We start from the raw sequence: 22,069 nt of genomic DNA, 5'->3' as shown, positions 1-22,069 counted from the left end.
AATTCTCCTATGAAAGAAAAGAATTTTGAAAGTGATGTCATTTATTGCGTTGTATTTGTATTGTATTTTCAGACGACTACTGTACTGATTAAACAAAAATCGTACGATCTGGTATCGTACAAGAAAAATGTTTGTGCTTGTTCCTTTGGATATTGTCGTACGAATTGTTGTGATCAACTCTCAAAAGCTGTGTACTAACGATCCGATTCGGACGATCAGTCCTCGTACGAAAATTTTCGTACGATTTTCTTATAGTGTGTACGGGGCATTAGGGCTTGTTTACACCTGCTTTGAAGAATGATTAGCATTTAGATCACTGGGGAGGTATTGTACTGCTTCCTCACCACCTGTTTTGAACCTCTAAATAGCGGACAACAGCACTGCAACCACGCACATTGCATGCGGTTGTAGAGTGGTTGCAGCATGGGCCCATTCACTTGAATGGGTCACCCTTGGTGGGCAGCACTGCCTTTTGAGTGCCATGGGTGCACACCCTGGGCTGCTGCCTCTGCAGCTAAAGGGATTGGTCTCAGCTTGGGGGCTGGATTAGGGTTTAGGGTTCCGTTGAAAGGCTCAGTTTGTGAGTTGAGGTTAAGAGTTTAGTTTTGAGGGATTAGGTTCAGGTTGATATTTATTATTACATTTGGAGATTAGGTTAAATGAGGGATAGATTGAAATTTAGATGTATGGGCCTAGATTTAGGTTGAAGTTTTTGAATTGAGGTTAAGTTTTAGCTTTAAAGAGTAACTTGACTTTTGTTAAGACAAGCATTGCCCTCTGTTTGATTAATGTACATTGCAAGGAAAAAAAAAACATTTTTGCAGATTCTTACCTTTATCTGCTTTAAAGAAAAGCTGTTTCACCATGTCAGTTAAATAACTATTTCTGAATGGGAGAGTCTAGTGCATTAGAATCACCTGGTGCACTCTCAGTGTTCTAATTTGAAAATTTGCAGTGCCTGCATCCCTTTAGAAGTATTTAACTCTTGGGGAGATTCTCATCAAATCTAAAATTTCTATTGCAAAGGATGCCTAAAATCTTGCTTGGTTCGTAGGCCAGACATTTGGGAAAATCAGTAAAACAATCCGGAAACAAAATTTTTGGGTCGCTCTGTACACCGTGTACAGAACATCTCCAGGTTGTCATATTGCACTGAATTATACAGATAATTACAGCGGTTCTAAGTTAAAGTGGAAAATACATGTGTTTTTTTTTAATATCATTAACCACTTCTTGTCTGGCCCATGTATATAAACGGCTGGATGGGAGCAGTGCAGGGACAGGTTGATGTTCATAAATGGCGCCCGCCATTTTAGCCTGGGAGTGCGCGGCACCGCGATCGCTGTACAGGATCTCTGTGTGAGGTCCCGATCATGTGATCACTGATTGGCCAATCAGTGATCACATGAATAGTAGTAGGCAAGATGTCACTTCTGACATCATTGCTTACTATGTGTGAAATCTGTGAATGATCACAGAGGTCACATGGTACAAGGCTATTCACAACAGCCTTGTACCATGTGACAAGCTGTGACCAATCACAGCTTTCACAGTATTTCTCAATGGCTGCAGGAATGCAACCAGAGAGAAAGAGAAATTATTGCTTTTATAATCTTTCTGGGTATAAAAGCAATCAGTGTAAAAAAAAAATCTTCATCCCCCCCACAAGTAGTACAGTGTCACTATGGTGACATTGTACTGCCAGGGTGACAGTACGTTAAAAAATCATACATGATAAAATAAAATATAATAAAAATGTAAAAAATTATTTAGAAAAATTATAATTTTTGGTTATAAACTAATTTGGGTTATTTTTTTTTACTAAAAAGATAACAGAATAAATTTTGGCCAAGATTTATGAAGTAAGATTATTTAACACAGCTAGGAGTGTCATTGTTCCTGTTCATTTGGGGTTTACATTCACCAGTCATCAGTTTTGGGTGCATTGCTCTTCAGGCTTGGTTCACATCTGTGCGGGTGGTGCTGCTGCGGATCCGCACGAAAATCAGTGCAGCCGCACCACCCACACAGAGAAATGAAGACCCGCGGCACTGGAAAACACAACCGTACTGGGAACCAAGGTTCCCGTTTGGGCTGCGTTTTCGGAAGAAGTGCAGGGCTCTCGTGCCCAGGGGCGGACTGACAACTCATTGGGCTCCCGGGCAATAGGGGATCATGGAGCCCCTGTGTCCTCGCCCACACCCAAAAAAGCCTATGAAAAAGCCAATGAAAGGTACCAGGGGCATCTCATGGGGCCCCCTACTGACCCCGGGCCCTCGGGCAGTGCCCGAGTGCTTGAATGGTCAGTCCGCCCCTGTTCGTGCCCCGAGCAGGGGATTTAGTGCCTCTATGATCAGCCCCAAACCCCAAAGCTAAATTTGAAGCGGTGGCATTAGCTGTATTACTATGGACAGGGTCTTTTATAAGAAGAAAAGGAGAGGTGTACCTTGACATCCAGGAATGCGATTTTAGGCTGTACCAGAAGTGGCAGCCCAGCCGGTCCCCCCACTGGCTGTACGTCAATGAAGAGTCTGCAAGGCCTCACGTACACAGCGATGCGACTTTCTGCTGCATCATCACTCCTGCAAGAAATAGACATAATACTCTATTAGACACATGAAGAATTGAGGATGACATATGAGGAGCCTGGGAAGGCTACCTTTCCTTTGCAGGGAGGATAGAAGTACACACCTATTGATGTCTTTATTTTTCTGTGCAAAATGTTATTTTTGAAGATGAAGTCTTTCACTCTGACATGTTCATGTCTCTTGTCACAGGCTTCAGCGGAACTGCATACAGCCATCTTGGCAGAGCAAGTGTTCAAAGGGGGTTCTTGACAATGCCTCCAGTTGCAGGCACACATGTGATGTAATCAATGCGTACACAGTATAAAGGTGGCCACATGCACTATGATTTGATTGTTCAGTCGATGTGTAAGTGATCCATAGATGGAGCAATTTTCTTTCCTGCAACCCATGGAAATTGCTCCCAAAGAACACAGTTATTACTGCTAGCGGCTATAATAGCCACTATCAATAATCACATGTAAAATCTGCCAGGCTGGTTGTACCCCAGTTGGTCGATCAATCAACTTGGGTACATACAGCCTGCCCATACATGGTTCGAATCTTGGCCGGTCCCTGAACTGAACTGGCTGAGATTCGAATTGTCTATGGCTGGCTTTAGACTCAATATAGGTCAAATTTGATCAAACTGAGTCATTCTAGAATAGGAAATTATTGAACATTTTTCGATCAGCAGCACTTTTATCATGAATGTTACAATCGATCAGATTGTGAGATTACATTATGGAAACAAAGATGTCATCCATAATTTATGTAAAGTATGATCATATCTTAACAAGCAATTGAAATCTACTTCCATGTGTGTGGCTTACCAACCACATGGGTTGTCAACAACAGATGGATTATACCTGTCAAAAGAGATGATCAGGAAAGAAATCAATAATTTTTCAAAGCTCTTATGGCCACCATAATATGTAAAAAAAATATGCCTTTTAACTCTTTCCCTGTCACAATAAAGGCACTAATACTACAATTAGTGGTCAATAAGGTAAACAGGGTGTTGACTGTAGGGTGGAGTTTAACTTCAGGGGCAGGGTTCAAGCCCCAAAGTCGGAGAAGTCAAGCCCATAAAACACAGTAAAACCAGGTTCAGGGGCGCGCACAGAAGAGACTTTTCTAATTAACATTGAAAACAGTAGATACCGTGTGGTAGGGCCTTTACTTTTTTAAAATGTAACAATGCAGACAGGTTTGTATATTCCTCAGTAGCCACCATCCCTATGTGCCGGTAGCTCCCCTCTAGTTAGCCAGGAGGAGCTAACTAGGTCTTTAGTTAGAGGCTGGATAGCAGCCTGGTGTGAGTCAGCCTGGGATGAGTTAGCCAGGTTCACTTTAGGTGAGGGCTGAGGGCTCTGCATGTCAGTTCCCTGATACCTCCCCTTCTCTAGAAGCTTGGGAAGTTTCTAGAAGGCAGTGGTTGGGGGTGAGGAGGGGCTGATCTGCATACTCAGGGGACTCTGACCAGGGGTGGACTGACCATTTGGAAACTCGGGCACTGCCTGAGGGCCCGGGGTCAGTAGGGGGCCCCATGAGATGCCCCTGGTACCTTTTTCATAGGCTTTTTTGAGTTTGGTCAAGGACACAGGGGCCCCATGACCCCCTATTTCCTGGGGGTCCCATGAGTTGTCAGTCTGCCCCTGACTCTGACCAATCCCCAGACAGGAGGCTTGGCATGAGGCCAGGACAGCCCTTAAGTATGAAAGAGCCTAATGAGGAGGAGGAGGAGTAGTGTCAGGTGAAAGATGGAGTGAAGGCTGAAGTGTAGAGCCTGGGGGGATGGGGGGGCAGGAGAGGAGCCTACCTGCAGGCAGGAATTGGAGGGGAGAATCTCCCAGCCTCAACCGTCCCTTGAGAGAGGACAGCCTGGGAAGCTGGGAAGGAGCCACCCCAACATAAGGCCTGAAGGCAGCTACCAACCCACAAGCCTGCAGGAGAGAACTGAGTGAGTAATCTTGAACCCTCTGGGCCAGATAATGGGAGAGGGCAGTCAGCTGGCCAACCCAACTAGCTCCTCATCTGGAGCTGCTCAGCTAAAGTGGCAGTTTCTGGGCCCCATTGCTCAGGGATTCCCTCAGGCAGCTGGATGAAGAGGAAAATTCATCTGGGGTCTGCGTTGGTACACCAGGAGGCCTAGAGAGCTCTCCAAGAAGATAATCTTTGTCTGTGGAGTTGTACATAGTTTCTATGGACAACAGGAGTTGTCCTCATGTTTGCAGTTTTCTTGGGCATGCTATACACCCCTCAACCCCATCCAAGTTCAATATCCCTTAATAAAACAAAAAAAAAACAAGCTCAAGGACTGTTTGCTGTCTCCAGTGTGCAAGTGTGGAAGAATGTAGATGTTGCCTGGCTTTGCAGAACTATAGGGGGACCCAAACACTCAGTGACTCCGAAGGGGTAGTGCTACACACCTAAAGCCTTTGCCTTTTCCACCCACTGCAGGCTGCCTGCAGAAAACTACAGGAGGGGGTGGAGACCAGACCAGTCATTCTGCACAAGAAGAGAGAGCAACAGTGACCAGTCTTTTTTATAGGAAACTTGTACATACACTGGACTACTGCACAGATCTGGAAGAAATACACAAATGGGAAGAACATTTTTTAAATATATTTCAAATATATTTTTCTTCCATATGGTTAGGTAACTGATCCTGAGCAGTGGGGCCACTTTGCAATGTACATCCTTATGATGTAGTTAACAAGCTGATAAAATATGACTAAAGGCAAAACTTTTATAGAAAAAGAAGAATTAGAACTCTCTGCTCTCTGTGCCACTGTTAGCAATATTTATCCTCTCTATTTGTCATGTCCTCCCTGAAAGTGATCACAAATTTTGGGTTGTCAGCAGAACAGGAGTAGAGTGTAAATCTTCGAATGGCGACACCCATTTTGGTAACCAACCTGTTTTGACTACGGGACAGTTAGTGAATGGGAATCTCCTCAATGGAACACAGATGGCAAAAAAAATGGCAGGGTTTATAACTCTCCCTTGCTCTATCCAAAATGAAAAAAAAAAGTTTTGTCTTTAGTTTGGAAGTGAAGTTACATCTGAAAGTACCACCTTTTGTACAAAATGTTCCATTAAAAAATATATATATAAACAGTATATACACACTATATTGCCAAAAGTATTGGGCCCGCCCTCCAAATTATTGGATTCAGGTGTTCCAATCACCTCTATGGCCACAGGTGTATAAAAATCAAGCACCTAGGCATGCAGACTGACTCTACAAACCTTTGTGAAAGAATGGGTCGCTCTCAGGAGCTCAGTGAATTTATGCGTCGTACCGTGATAGGTTGCCACCTGTGCAATAAGGCCATCCCTGACATTTCCTTGCTACTAAATATTCCACCGTCAACTGTTAGTGGGATTATAACAGAGTGGAAGCAACTGGGAACAACAGCAACTCAGCCACAAAGTGGTAGGCCATGTAAAATGACAGAGTGGTCAGCGCATGCTGAAGTGCACAGTGTGTAGAAGTCACCAATTGTCTACAGAGTCAATAGCTAAAGACCTCCAAACTTCGTGTGGCCTACAGATTAGCACAGCAGTGCGTAGAGAGCTTCATGAGATGGGTTTCCATGGGCAAGCAGCTGCATCCAAGCCTTACATCACCAAGTGCAATGCAAAGCGTCGGATGGAGTGGTGTAAAGTATGCCACCACTGGACTCCAGAGCAGTGAAGATGTGTTCTCTGGAGTGACGAATCACGCTTTTCTGTCTGGAAATCCAATGGACGTGTCTGGGTTTGGCAATTGCCAGGAGAACAGTACTTGCCTAACTGCTTTGTGCCAATTGTAAAGTTTGGTGGAGGGGGGATTATGTGTGGGGTTGCTCTTCAGCGATTGGGCTTGGCCCCCCTACTTCCAGTCAAGGGAACTCTTAAGACATCAGCATACCAATACATTGTGGACAATTTCATGCTCCTGACTTTGTGGGATGGCTCCTATATCATTTATTGTTTATTTTTACCAATTTACAAAATGCAAAGTGAGCTAACAGAAGAAAAATCTACATCAAATCAATATTTGATGTGACAACCCTTTAGCTTCAAACCAGCAACAATTCATACACATGAGCACTTTGTATGCTTGATTTTGTAGGATTAGAGTCAGGTGTATGATTGATCAATTATACCAAGCAGGTGCTAATAATCAATATTATATGTAGGTTGAAACACAGTCATTAACTGAAACAGAAACAGCTGTGTAGGAGGCTTCAGATTGAGTGAGGAACAGTCAAACTCTGCTACTAATATGAGGATGTGAAAGACAGTTTCATGTTATAGATCATGGGTGTCAAACTGGCAGCCCTCCTGCTGTTGCCAAACTACAAGTCCCATGAGGCATTGCAAGATTGACAGTTACAAGCATGACTCCCAAAGGCAGAGGCATGATGGGACTTATAGTTTCACACCGGCTGGAGGGCCACCAGTTTAACACCCCTGTTATACATCATTCGCCATGGCCTGGGGGCATGGGGCCCCCGGCAATAGGGGATCATGAGGCCCCTGTGTCCTTGCCCAAACTCAAAAAAGCCTATTAAAAAGGTACCAGGGGCATCTCATGGGGCCCCCTACTGACCCCGGGCCCTCAGGTAGTGCCCGAGTTTCCAAATGGTCAGTCCGCCCCTGGCCATGGCTAGACTGAGCACAGCAAGACACAAAGTAGTGCATCAGCAAGATTTCTCTCAAGCAAAGATTTCAAAGCATACTGGGGTTTCAAGATGTGCTGTTCAGGCAGATACTTATCCATCATGCCATACCATCAGGGAGGCATGTGATTAGCCCCAAATTCATTCTGCTGCAGGACAACAACACCAAACTGACAGCCAATGTCATTAGCAACTATCTTCAGTGTAAAGAAGAACAAGGAGTCCTGCAAGTGATGGTTTGGCCCCCATAGAGCCCTGATCTCACCATCATGGAGTCTGTCTGGGATTACATGAAGAGACAGAATGATCCAAGGCAGCCTGCATCCACAGAAGATCTGTGGCTAGTTCTCCAAGATGTCTGGAACAACCTACCTTCAAAAACTGTGTGCAAGTGTACCTAGAATTGAAGAATTGATGCTGTTTTGAAGGCAAAGGGTGGCCACACTATATATTGCTTTGATTTGGATTTCTTTTCTATTCATTTACTTTCTATTTTGTTAATTGATCAATATAAACTATTTACACTTATATTTCTAAAAGCAAATCCTAATTTACAGAATTTTTCACACCTGCCTAAATTTTTCACACCTTTGGCACAGTAATATATATATAAGATCCAACTCTTTCAAGAACAAAGCATTGATTCTGGGGATTGTCAATCAGGCAACCATACCCATAACCATATCTGTACTTCAGCACTACAGACTTTGCTGTTTCTGAGTAAGAGGTACAAAACAACATTGTTGGCATAGCATGTTATTCTCTCTAGATCTTCAATCTGCAATATGACCGACTTTTCCGCGCCCCCTGCACTGCTCCTTAATGACATCACTACCCAGGTGGTGCCAGGAATGTGCCATTCCCAGCCAGACGCACCTACAGAGCAGCCAGCAAAGAGCGGCTATTAGGTAGCAGCTCTTCAACTCCCCGCCGTTTCATGTCCCATTCCTGAACATTGCATGCTCTATTTCTGTAGTGCTAATCCCCCTCCTTAACATTGTGGGGAATCGTCTTCCTCTTCCTCCGTACAGCTATCCAGGTTAATGCTCCATTGTATAAACAACCTGCAGTGTTACAAGAAGTAGACGTCAATGTCTTCCCGAGTCTGAAGTCCTCACTGATACAATTAGGAGACGGAACGCGCTGTTTAGCGAGCACAAGGGTCAGCGGCACAAGATCAATGTCAGGATGACAATTAGAGACACTTAGCAGTGACTTGTAATTAAAATCTCCTGAGGTTGACCAGAGTATACTTTTTATACTAGAACCAAAGGCAAAACTTTTGTTTTTTCATTTTAGATAGTTATAACCCCGTCAGTATTTTTTTTTGCCATCTGAGTTCCACTAGGGAGTTTTGCCTTTACTTCCTGTCCAGTAGCCAAATCAGAAAGAGCAAAGAAATCCCTCCAAAATGAGAGAATCATTGGTTGTCATTAGAACTAGTGTCTCCATTGGAAGATTTCCCATCTATTCCTGTTCTGGTGACAATCCAAAATTTGGGATTTTTTTTTCACTTTCGGTGATCATGGTAATCACTTCAAGACCGCAATACGTATATGTATTGAGTATCGAGTTGCCACCCGAACACATATTACTTGCACAGGTTCTGTGGCTGAATAAGGTGGCCATTAAACTCACTTGGCACCTTATATGCATTAAATTTGCCCCTGTACCTGTGTAATTAATATGTTCAGTTTTAAAGGGATGAGGTGACAACTCTAATGTACGTTGAGGTTTTGAAGGGTTTTACCAGGCTTATGGCTAAAGCTATCAGTCATAACGCCAGTATATTTTTTCCCTTTCTTATAAAAGTGATCAGAGTGGCTGATTAGTTGCTGGATCACTTTTAGAAACAGCAGCAAACCTAGGAAAGGATCCTTTGGGTTGCACAGCTGGCCACAGATGTGAAGAGAGACCAGATTGTCTCTCCTCATCTCTATGATTTAGGAAAGTGGTCTCCAAACTGCGGCCTGGGGGCCGGATGTGGCCCTTTGCTTGCCTTTATTTGGCTCTCAGGGCACTTTTCCTCCCACTGATACAGGACACTATTTCTTTCCTCCCACCAACAATGGGGCATAATTACTTCTACTGACACCAACAATGGGGCAATATTCCTCCCACTGACACCATTGATGGATCACTATTTCCTTCCACTGACATCAACAATAGGACATTATTCCTCAAACTGACACCAACTATTCCTCCCAATGACACAACTGGGCACTATTCCTCTCAATGACACCAACAATTGGGCACTATTCCTCCCACTTATACCAATGATGGAGCACTATTCCTCCCCCTTAATTCTCATGCACACTGGACGTTTTGACAGCTGCTGTTTTTGGCTTTTGGCATTCTTTTCTACAGCCAGTAAACTCCCCAGCATGTTATCCTATGTGTCCATGCACACATAGGCTGTAGTCAGCATTTTTTTCCAGGGGCGTTGTTTGTAGCTGGAGAAAACCCCTAGAACTAGTGGGTTTCTAGAGGAGTTTTTAGCTGTAAAAACGCTCTAACGCTGAAAACGCAGAAAAACGCAGCAAAACTCTGTAAAACACAGCAAACTGGCATTTTAGGATTGTTTTTTGAGCAAAGAAAAACATTTTTTGGTAAAAAAAAAAAAGCAAATGTGAAAAAACGCGGCAAAACGCTGCTAAATCAGGGGCAGACTGACCATTTGGAAACTCGGGCACTGCCCGAGAGCCTGGGGTCAGTAGGGGGTCCCATGAGATGCCCCTGGTACCTTTTTCATACCCCAGATGTCTCCACAAAGAGGACCTGTCATCGCTTATTTCTATCACAAGGGATGTTTACATTTCTTGCAATAAGAATAAAAGTGATAAAACTTTTTTTTAAAGGAACAGTGTAAAAATAAAAAAAACAATAAAATGAATAATTAAAAAAATCTTTACAGCGCAACAGAAGTGAATGCATACGTAGGTTACACTTGCACATGTAAATAGTGTTTGCTCCACACATGTGAGATATCCCTGCGAAGGTTATAGTGAGAGCAATCATTTTAGTGCTCTGTAACTCTAACCTGTTAACCTGTAAAGATGTTTAAAGTATCACCTATGGAGATTTTTAAGTATCACAGTTTATCGCCATTTCACATGAGTGCGCAATATTTAAGCATGACATGTTAGGTATCTATTTACTTGGCGTAACATCATCTTTTATATTTTATAGAAAAATTGGGTTGTATTTTGTATTTGTTTTGCATTAAAATTCATTAATTCAGTGTTCTTTGTTTTTTAAAAATTGTGTTTGGAAAACCGCTGTGCAAATACCGTGTGACATAAAAAAATGCAACAATCGCAATTTTATTTTCTAGGGTCTCTGCTAAAAAATGTATATAATGTTTTGGGGCTTTACGTAACATTCACAGAAATCTGACCATGGGAGTACAGAAATGCCAGCGTCCTATAGCTCCCAAACAGAAGCTGGGGCTGGCAGGGCAGAATGCTAATCGCAATTTGCCCATGGGAGTACAGGCATGGGGTCCTTTAGCTCTCATTCAGAAGGCACAGATGAAAACTGACCATGCTAGGATGGATCTGAATCCATGTCTAGTGTGGTAAGAAGGAAACACGATGAAGGGGACTGGCAGGATCGCCAGGTATTTTAATGTGTTTCAAAACTGTTCCAGAAATAAAAAAAGGCTCAACATGTGTATAGTTGGGGACAAAGGAAACAAATCTCCAACTATCCTTTTTAGGGTTCACATTAGAAATGTGTATTTTGTTATGAATCGAAATTTAGACGAAGTTTTCATTATATGGAGATTCGGATGTATCCGAATTTCCGAATTACGATATAAATTAATTTAAATTATTACGAAATAGCAGAATGAAATTTCATTCGAAATTCAAATCAAATTTGAATGGAAAATGAAATCAAATTCGGGAACAAAATTGAAATATAAATATATTGCTGATATCCTTCAATGATATGTGTATTAGTGTTAGAATATAGCCGTCTTCCGAAATTTGAATTTAAAAAAGAATAGAATGGAATAAAACAGAATAGAAAATAATAGAGTGCAACAGAGCAGAATAGAATAAAATAGAAAATAAAGGAAAAGAATAGAAAAGAATAGATTAGAATAGAATAAAATAGAAAGAATATAGCCGTCTTCCGAAATTCGAATAGAATAGAACCAGCTATTTTTCATAATGAATTTGGATCAATTCGACATTTGCAGGTTTCAGTAAAGCTGTTGCTCCACTTTTCTGGGGTTAATCCCTCTTGGAAATGTGTTGGGCCAAATTCATGAAGCATCTGCATCACTTTTGGTTGTGACAACAATATGTGTGCCAGGTTCAGTTAGTTCTAAAATGTGCCACTTTTACTTTGTAGTGTCAAATTCAAACTGAAATAATAACAGTCCGTATGTTGGCAAATGTTAGTGCCTCCTGAAGTTCTGCCCCTGCTGTAGTGATGTCATGGGTGGAGCTATTGCACATGTAATGCAAACTGTGGGAGGGTCCTAGTTAGTGCGGGGTATGAGAGCAGTTCACCCCTATGCGGTGCTATTTATTTCAGCTAAGAAGGAAAGACTAGAGGTGCTGGGCAGCATCAACGAGTGGATCAGATGAACCTTGCGACCCTTGACCCTCTGCTGTGAGTTTGTGGCTTGGTGTTTAGAGGCCTTGTGGCCTGGAAATGAGGAACTCTGTGATGAGCTGAGTATTGCAAAGGGCTTATTGTAGAAGCATGGGAAGATGTAACCCAATGTACAGTGCTATGCACTGATCTGAATGCACTGTCAAGATGTTCTACACACTGCTGGTGGTCTACAACACAGACTCCACCAGTGATTCTGTGAAGATGTAATGCTGTAATGGAAATGAATATGAGAAGAGTTGCAGTAAAGTTTTGAAATGCAAATGATGTGGACATTCCTTTATTCTAAAAGCTGAGGCCTCTGGCCAGGAATGTAGAAGAGGGCCTCTGGCTAAGAAATATGTGTCCAAGATGGCAGAACCAAAAGACAGCTATGTGGTGGCTCTTTCCCAAGAAGAAACGTAGCGAGACCTGGATAGCATGGTGCTATTTGCTGTCCAATCCAGGTCACTTACATTTGGCATAGTCAGTATGATAGAGCATCACCCCTTTGTGAAGTTGCGTCAGCTCCCCTGGTTGGAGAAGCAGTAAGGGGTGGAGAGAAGGAAGAATGGGGCTTGTGGACTGTGCTGTGGCATAGACCTGGATGGCATGGCACCAATTGCTGTCAATTCCAGGTCCCTTATACGTATCTTACAAAACTGGAGCAAATTACGACCAACTGTTTTGCTGTACAGAGAGAAACCCTGGAAAAGACAGATTTTGCACAGTGGCTAAATGGCTGGCACTTCCGCCTCGCAGTACTAGGGTTGTTGGTTAGAATCTCAACCATAAATCCACCTGCCTGGAGTTTGCATGTTCTCCCTTTGCCTGCATGGGTTTCCTCTGGGTACTCCGGTTTCCTCTCACACTCCAAAAACATGCTGGTAGGTTTAACTGGTTCCTGTCTAAATTGGCCCTCATATGAATGCGCGTTAGAGATCTTACATTGCACATCCCTTGAGCATTAGGGACTGATGTGAATGAAATATATATATATATATATATATATATATACTGCTCAACAAATTAAAGGAACGTTTTTTATTCAGAGTCTAGCATCAAGTCAATTAAACTCCTGGGATATTGATCTGGTCAGTGAAGTAGCAGAGGGGGTTGTTAATCAGTTTCAGCTACTTTGGTGGCAATGAAATTAACAACAGGTGCACTAGATGGGCAACAATGAGACGACCCCCAAAACAGGAATGGTTTTACAGGTAGAGGCCACTGACAGTTTTTTCCCTACTCATCTTCTCTGACTGTTTTCCCCTAGTTTTGCATTTGGCTAGGATCAGTGTCACTACTAATAGCATGAGGTGATACCTGGACTGGACCCTACAGAGGATGCACAGGCAGTCCAACTCCTTCGGGATGGCACATCAATACGTGCCATTGCCAGAAGGTTTGCTGTGTCTCCCAGCACAGTCTCAAGAGCATGGAGGAGATTCCAGGAGACAGGCAAGTACTGTAGGAGAGCTGGACAGGGCCATAGAAGGTCCTTAACCTATCATCAGGAGCGGTATCTGCTTCTTTGTGCAAGGAGGAAAAGGATAAGCACTGCCAGAGCCCTACAAAATGACCTCCAGCAGGACACTGGTGTGAATGTCTCTGACCAAACACTCAGAAACAGACTTCATGAGGGTGGCCCGAAGGCCCAACATCCTCTAGAGGGCCCTGTGCTCACTGCCTGGCACCATAGAGCTCGATTGGCATTTGCCATTGAACACCAGAATTGGCAGGTCCACCACTTGCTTTACAGAAACAGACCCTCTGTATCCCTCTACAGGAGTGGATGTTCTAAAGCTCTCTTATAACATTTTTCAAATCTGTAATAGTAAGATGTATAGCTCCTCTCTTACCCAGTCCCTGAATGCCCCATGTGCTTCAACCAGAATTTGTCAGAGCTCTCATAGATTTCTGATATACAATTTTGGGTCCGTTTTGGGCTCAAGAATGTTCATCAGATATTTTCCTCTGGGACCTTTTTCCTCCGAATAATTTTCTAAGGCTCAACTTTGCATCCCTATCACCTACTTCTTCTACTATATACAACTATGTCATGTGGTGGTGGCCCAGTCTGGCCTGCAAGATGTCTTAGCTCTCGGAACTGGAAACTTTGCTATTTCAGAAAGATCATTCCAAGTTTGTTTCTAGATATTATTATATGCTAATATGCTCCTCTACTTCATGTATGGACAAGATTAAAATTCAATTGCAGACTGATATACCAACATTGCAGTCCAGGGTGGAAGTGCTGGGGAATCAGGTTCCTAGGATTATAGCAGCTGAGGACAAGGTGATTCAACTAAAATATATACACAGAATCTACTATACTTCACTTAGATTGTGTAAAATGGGCAGATTGGATTCTCCGGAATGCTATATACTGTATGTTACGCTGCATCTGGAGACTTCTTCCATATGTGGAATTGTCCTGGTGTGGGGCAGTTTTGGTCCAGTCTTACTACATTCATAGAAGAAAAGTTAGATGTACCCCAGCTAGATGTCTCCTAGGAAATCTTGAAGAGGAGAACCTACATGCTTCCCAAAAAAATGTTCTCTGGTTCCTCTTCTTCTATGCTGAAAAAGCCATTGCTTTAAGATGGAAGAAACCAGACCCGCCTAGTTTGCAAATGTAGATTGATTTAATATACAATGACTTACCTATGTATAAAATGACTTACACCGGAAGGGGTTGTCCAACATAATACGATAAAATTTGGTCAAGTTGGACTCCTGCAGTTTCAGGCAACATAGAATTTTAAAGTCTGTCGCTCCCCTCGTGATATGTTTTATAACCAGACGCTTTGGTGTTCCTGATTAGGATATGTCCTTTTACTGCCTTATTATTTGTCCACACTGGCTGCTGTAGCCTTTGTACCTTAAAATGTGAACTCATCAGCTGTTTTGTTAGAGTTGTACTTCAGATGGGCTTTGTATTCTGTCAGTATTTACCCTGTTCAGTTTCTCTTTTTTTTATTGATTATAAAAAAATTTATAAAAACACCTTAAAAAAAAAAAAGAAATGATAAACCTTCGAGGAGCATTGCACCAAAACTGAAATACCTAGTGCAGAGGATGCCTAAAATTTGAATTGTTTCTAAGTACAGACTTCCGGGAATATCAGTAAGCCAAGCACACAGGCAGTAAATAAACTTTCTGGGGGTGTTCTGTACACCACAGTATTATTATTATTATTTTTATTATTATACATTATTTATATAGCGCCAAAGGGTTTGCTCAGTGCTGTACAATAGCGAGGGGGACAGAACATGAGACAATACAGTAACAATACAATACACGAGGGGTTCGAGGGCCCTGCTCTTTTGAGCTTACAATCTAGGAGGGAGGAAATAGTGGTACAGGAGGAAGTGGCTGTGGGGGATGGAGTGATGGGAGGAGTGGAGGAGATCGGTTGTTAGGTGAGGGTGGGGTAGGCTTCCCTGAAGAGATGGGTTTTCAGGGTGCGCCTGAAGGTGAGGAGGGTAGGTGATAGTCTGATGGATTGGGGTAGGGAGTTCCAGAGGATGGGGGAAGTCCTGGAGAAGTCCTGGAGTCACAGTATGCAGAATGTCTCCAGGTTATCATATTTCGTTGAATGTAATTGAAAATTATAGAAACCGAAGATTGAAAAGGAAAGGTAATTTTTAATAACACTAAATTACAATATAGCTTGTGTAGCCATTGTATGTGCTATATTATTTTTTTATTCGCTATAATTTTTTCTACGAAAGCAGAGTTTCCCTTTAGGTTAACCTGTGAATCAGAAAGTAGGGGCAACCTCCCTTGAGTTTCCTCAATCCATAGTCAGGAAACAATGACATGGGAGAAATTGGATGTCCTTTATGATGTAATGAATTACAACATTCTGTAAATGGGGCCAGACAATGAGATCATAAAAGAACATTTTGAATCTAATGAATGTGGAGGACTTGTAATGATTCACTACTGTAACTTTTTCCTGCAGAAGCATTAGAGTCACTCTTTGCAATCGTATCCGTGAAATGCAGCTGGCCTTTTAAAAAGTAATAGACAGCGTGAAAGGTAAAAGGATTCTATTAGATAAAATGCTACCGGATGCATTATCGGGATGATTGAACGTTCAACCTTCCTAAATGCTCTATTTTTATCCTTATCTGCTTAGTTCAGAAACAAAGATTAGATAAAGTCCAATCCACTCACATTTTTTTCCACTTTGTATAAAGTAGGAATGAGTAAGAGATTGCCATATGTGTCTGCAGAGGGGGTTTACACCCACTTCCTGGACCGCTGTCTCTGGGATAGGGGTAACTGGTCCAATGGAGACCTAAACAACAATAAAACAAGGTAATAACCTTTTAAAAAAAAATGTGATTTTTTTTAAAACACCATCTCACCCCTTGGCAATCCTGTCCTAGGGTGACAATACCTTTTCTTCATAGATTTGATACACTGAGATAGCATTGTCACTTTAAATCAGAAAGCATGTTACTGGCATCAAAGGCCAACTCGTTTTAGGTGTAGACATGCTTTAAGTTGTATGTAGAGCAGAGGACTATCTACTTTTCTTGAAGGAGCTGTGGCAGTGCGGTATCCTGTCACGGTCTAAAGCAAGGTTATAACACAGGATCCTCAACTATACAGGTTGAGGGTCTCCAGGCAGTTTGCTTAATGCAGAGGAAACTAGTTTGTCAGTTTCCTCTTTGGTTCGTAAAGCCTGTGTTTGGACCTGGGGCCTGGAGATTTCGAAGTGCTTTGGGAGGGATGAAATCTCCATTCTTGGGTCCATGTTTTGTGAGCAGCCAGCACACTGATTGCACAGGTGTGTGCAGGCCTTTTTGTAGAGGCCTAACCAGAGCATACTGACAACTCATGGGGCCCCCGGGCAATAGGGGATCATGGGGCCCCTGTGTCCTTGCCCAAACTCAAAAAAGCCTATGAAAAAGGTACCAGGGGCATCTCATGGGGCCCCCTACTGACCCAGGGCCCTCGGGCAGTGCCCGAGTTTCCAAATGGTCAGTCCACCCCTGGGCCTAACCATTGTTCTGGGCTCCACCCCGGCAGACAGGAGGTTGTTGCCCAGGAGTCAGGAGGGCTTCACCTAGGAGAGGTGGGAGCCAGAGCCGCCCGGGGCTGTATACCTGAGAGAGCCAGAAGGCTGAATGTTGGTTTCATTTGTTTTGATGGTGGATACCCCTGCGAGGGAAACCTATTGTATGGAACTTTCCTTTAAATAAAATTGGGCTAGAAGACCCTTAAAAAAAGAAGAAAGCGAGTGGCTGTGTGCTGTAAGAGCTCTACATTTGATGCTAATTCTCACAGGGCTGTTCATAGTTGGTGGTCCCCCAGTTTTATTGAAATTTGGGCTTAAGGGAAAGAATCTGAATATTCAGCCTTTAATTATAACTGTACTGAAAATTATACAAACCAACAGATGGCTCTGCTCCCAGGCTGACAATCCGTGCTTGCTGAAATCTACAACTTGTGCCCAGGCACAACCGGAAACCCCACATTGCTGGACAGCATCCACCACTGTTCCAAAGAATGGCCTGCACCACTGCCAAGTTTTTGTAAAAACAAAGCTTGGAGTGACAGCATCCCCCTTGATACAGGCTCCTCCTTCTGACATAAAGCTTCCTCATAAAGGTATACCTATACACATTTCCATATTACGTTTTTGTATCTGCCCTCTTACTGGGCTTTACGCATTTTGTCTTAGGATGACTCTTGCATGTCAAAGTCAGCAATAGTAAGTCCTCTGAGGGAGCCAAGAACAATGAAGTCATCACTGTTCTCATTAGATGTACGGTATATGCTATTTTCCACAGTTAGTAGTCTGGGATGACATGGAATGGAGGAAGAGCAGGGCTTATCTAAACCTTTTTACTGTCCCATCTAGCAGTTTGTGACTTGTTTCTCCTGTGATTCGTGAGTGCAGTGCAGTACAAAAATCATCATTTATGGCTCCTGGAACTGAAGACATTAACCCGTTGTTGACACAATGTGCTACACACAATCAAAAAAACATAATTGAAGTACACAAGGAATATGTAGCATGCCCATTCCTTTCTTACTGCTGCTCTGCCTTTTCATGCTTGCAGTAACTCCCAGCTGTCAAAATGACAGCCGTCGGTTGCTATGCATATACAAGAGCTGTTGAAAGTTGGACCATCTGACACAGTGTTTATAAACATTGTTCAGACATGAGACAGAGAAAGATACAAAGTAATATTATTACTTTTGTATTTATTTTGTTTTGTTAATCTGCAGATCAAAGGGATAACCTTTGATCTGAATATGATGTCAGGGAAATCAGCCTAACAAGTAAAAAGGTTTTAAACGGTTCTTTTTTTATTCTTTTATTAGCCCTTAGTTTATGTCAGGGCAGGAGCTGTGGAATGGACAGGCAGGCCTAATGGCAGGGTCACGCACCAACTGACGACAACCACCACCCACAGACCGGAGTCCCTCAGGACGCGGAGTCTAAGCCCCAGGCTGCCCTTCACCAGGGCCCCTGATGGTGGGGATGGACTTGACGCAGCCAGGGACCAGGTCGCGGCCCCCGAGAAACCCCAGCTGCGGTAATGGCCACCGCCAATGGCGTATAGCTGGTAGGAACCAGATAACAACGATAGCGCAGTCAGACAGGCCGGGTCGATAACAGCGGGACAGACAGTACAGAACGGTAGACAAGAATACACGGGTCACAAGCCGGGTTCAGCAACGGGAGGTCAGATAAAGGGATAAGGCTGAGAATAGTCTAGATAAAGCCGAGTCAGTTTCCAGCAGAGCCACGAGAGTAGAATAAGAGCTGCAACAACACTATCAGACAGGACACGAATGCAAAGAGCAAGTGCAGACAGCAGGCTTAAATGTGCTCAACCACACCCCTCTGGGGGAGGGACCGCAGAGGCCTGAAAGCATAAAAGGCTCCCACCATGCTTTGCAGAAACCCAAGATGGTTGCCAGCACATGGAGCAGCATAACCTCTGGGAAAAGGTAGGACCTTGACACTTTACCCTAACCAGCCCCAATTAACTCCTTCTTCTGTTACAGAAAGGAAGTGCAGTCTCCTCTACCTGCGACAACCTCTTAAAGTATAACTAAAGGCAAAGAAGGATTAAAACACCCACATTTTTGCATTGTCCTCTGACCGGCAACAGAAGGGAAATCTTTCAATAGAGACAGTAGTTCTGGTGACCCTGGGGATAACCAGGGACTCTCTCACTTTGAGGGATTTCCTCTCGCCTCCTGTTTTGGGACTGGAAGTGAAGTGAAATACCCCTAATGGAGCTCAAAAGGCCTCAGATGGCAACACACACACAAAAAATGTTTTTACTCTGTTTTACTTGTCTGCAAATCAAAGGGATCAAAGACCAAAGGGATACAAAAAAAAAAGTTTTGCCTTTAGTTCTACTTTAAAGTGCTTGTAAACCTCAGACATGAAATATGAACAAAGCATATCCCTCTATAGTGTATACTTGTCTCAAATTGCTCTCAAATAAGGGCACTAAGTGTCATTTCTCTCTGCTGCTTTGTTCCTCTGCTATCAGCATATGTAATTTCTGACAAGTCTTGTTGACACCAAGAGAAAAATGGTGACAGGGGAGGGTCACCCAGCAGATTGACAGCCTCAGCTCTGTTCCTGTGAGCTGTGTGGAGGGGGTGTGTCTCTTCCCTCCAATCAGCTCTCAGAGCTCTCTTCACTGAGCTCTGCAGAGTTAAACTTCAACTCTCCACCCCCTTTCTTTTACAGCTCTACAAGCTTTATAAATTCTGCATTTTCAATGGATGTAGGGAAGAGAAGACATCCAGATAGACAGGTACACCTTATGTAGGAGGATTTCTTTCATCTCTATATTCATATAAGGCCATTCATTTCCCTGGGTATGTAAGTGTTTACAACTACTTTAAGCCTTTCCAATAGTAACCAAAGCCAACGCAATATCTGGCCATTGACAGGCAAAGCTCCTCCTATTGGTTCATCATTATGAAGCTCTGCCACACAGGCCAATATGAAGCAAGTTCAAGTTTCAGCACTCATGAACTGAGCTCAGGTTGGTCTGAAATAATAATGATAATAACTGTACACCCAAAATAAGACCCAATCAAATATCTTATGACTTATTATAACAGAATATTTTGTTTCCCTTGTTTCTCCTTTAAAAAAAAGAGAATTTTTTGATGGCTTATTCGTAACCTCCACAACTGTGTATTTCCATCCTCAGCAATGTACAGTTGGCGCTGCCTACTTTTTACGATATGTTATAAGAGCGTAATAAATCTGTTAGCTTAAAATCGAATCTCTGTGGCCTTTTAGAGAAATCATCATTAAACGCGGAGCCCCTGTTAACGACGCCATCCTGGAGAAATTGTTTAATCTCCAGCTGGGGTGAAAGGTCACCAAATGAATTTTTTATAATACATCAACTTGACACGCAATAGGGAAAACTGCAATAGATAAAAGTTACGGAAAAGGGCACCCTCTTCTCCGGATAGGTCAATAGCAACCAAGAGAGCCACTCATCCCGTCACCTCTCAGCACGCTGCGCCTTTTCCCATTTAATATGGACACCCAATTAACACCTCAGTAGCATAGGCGGCCTCATTTTGGGTGAATTATTGCACGTTTCCCCCCTTCTTCGAGATGGAAGTGATCACAATATATCATCGGATGGTGAGAATTAGTCTTAATTGATTTGAGTTACCAAAGGATGATAGGCCACTTAGACAATGTAAGCCTTATTGGCTCCTGGAAGGGATGAAGGCAAGATTAGATTGCCAGGCCCGTTGCCATGGCGACGCCAGGCAGCTGACATCTTGTTAGACGATTGCAAAGTTCTATTGCTCTCACCGATGGGGTCGTCAGTAAGCTGAAGTGATGTCTAAACATGGTTATGTGTGCTCTGATATTAAAACAAGAGGATAAACACCTTATTGCCAGTAACCTGGATTTGTCATGGCCCTGTTGTTATCCAATTTACAGCCACTAATGCGACTATAGCCAGGGGGCAAAAACAACTAACAACCAAACCAAGGCGGTGTTAAGAAAAAAAAAAAAGGACAACGCATTACTTCTCAAGTCAAAACAGTGCACAGCATAGCTAGCACTGTTTTTGAGTCTGTTCACACCTCTGCTGGAAAGTTAACCTATGTTTTAACACATATTTTCCACTGATTGCATTGAGGAAGCCCTTTCTATTTGAAAGGGCCCTTAATGATCCTCAACACCCAAAAAAATTGCACTTGCACTATTTTTTAGCAACGCAGAGCACCTCAATGCACAGAGCATTCTCATCCATGTGTTGTGGTGTGCTCCATTTGTGTGCTTGGGTTCAATTCAAAATGGAAAGCAATGCAGCACAAGGCACATATGGAACATGTTGTAGTGTAGTGTGTTGTGATAACAAACATTTAATGTGTGTTTCAGCTGATTGGTTTGTGCATTGAATAACACCCTGGGGTAAAAGTACAAACACTGTTATGCTTTTATACATTTGGGATGGACCAAGTAATATATTAGAGTGTCACTAAACCCACGTCATAAAAAAAATAGCAACAAATGCTGTTTTACATGCTGTTCATACTCAGCATATAGTTTGTTTTCTGTATTCTGCAAAACACCTGGTTGATCCTGCTGTTCTCTCTCTCCTCATTCTGTCCATGTCCCCAATGCAGTTGGGGATTTTGCAGAGCAGTGTGTTGTCAGCTACTGCACATGCTCAGTTTTCAGTGAGTTTATATGCCGAGCATTTCCTCCCTATGACATCTGAGCAGCCCATGTGACTATAAAGTCACACAGTGGTAAATGACAGCCCACTCCCTCCTTCCTCCTCCGTGCTCACTAACCAGTTAAACGCAATGGAGGTGGGATATTACATCTTGATTGATGGAGGCTTTACATTCCTTTTATTCTAAGACATATGCTGGAGAGGCGTGACACAACTTGTGATGGGCAAAAAACCACCCACACCATGTTATTGTTAAAAAATAATAAAGATTTGATTTAAAATATACTGTATATTTGTATGACAATTTAAACCAGTTTGATGATTTTAAATATTTATTTTTACACTGTATCCCAAAAGCTGTTTTTTTTTTAACCGCTTGCCCTCTGCCCTATAGCAGAAGTACTGCTACAGGGCGGCAGGGCTGCGCAAAATCACATATATAAACGTGATTTGCATTTCCAGGTAGGGAGCCCTACATGCGCCGCTATTGGCGGGGGAGACTTGTATGTAAACAACA

General features: G+C 42.8%; 1 protein-coding gene across 1 annotated transcript in view; it reads right to left on the bottom strand.

Moving 5' to 3' along the window:
- Positions 1–22,069, bottom strand: part of PKHD1 (PKHD1 ciliary IPT domain containing fibrocystin/polyductin) — an 808,705-nt gene that overhangs the window by 61,460 nt on the left and 725,176 nt on the right. Inside the window, exon 54 of the mRNA XM_089685961.1 lies at positions 2,447–2,582. Within this exon, the coding sequence (XP_089542087.1) occupies positions 2,447–2,582 (136 nt within the window). The remainder of the gene's footprint in view (positions 1–2,446; positions 2,583–22,069) is intronic.

The sequence above is a fragment of the Staurois parvus genome, unplaced genomic scaffold (assembly GCF_062004578.1).
Source record: "Staurois parvus isolate SC_StPar_1 unplaced genomic scaffold, SC_StPar_1.0 ptg000390l, whole genome shotgun sequence".
Classification (NCBI taxonomy): domain Eukaryota; kingdom Metazoa; phylum Chordata; class Amphibia; order Anura; family Ranidae; genus Staurois; species Staurois parvus.
The sequence above is the reverse complement of the archived record's forward strand: the minus strand, read 5'-3'. Positions and strand labels throughout refer to the sequence as shown.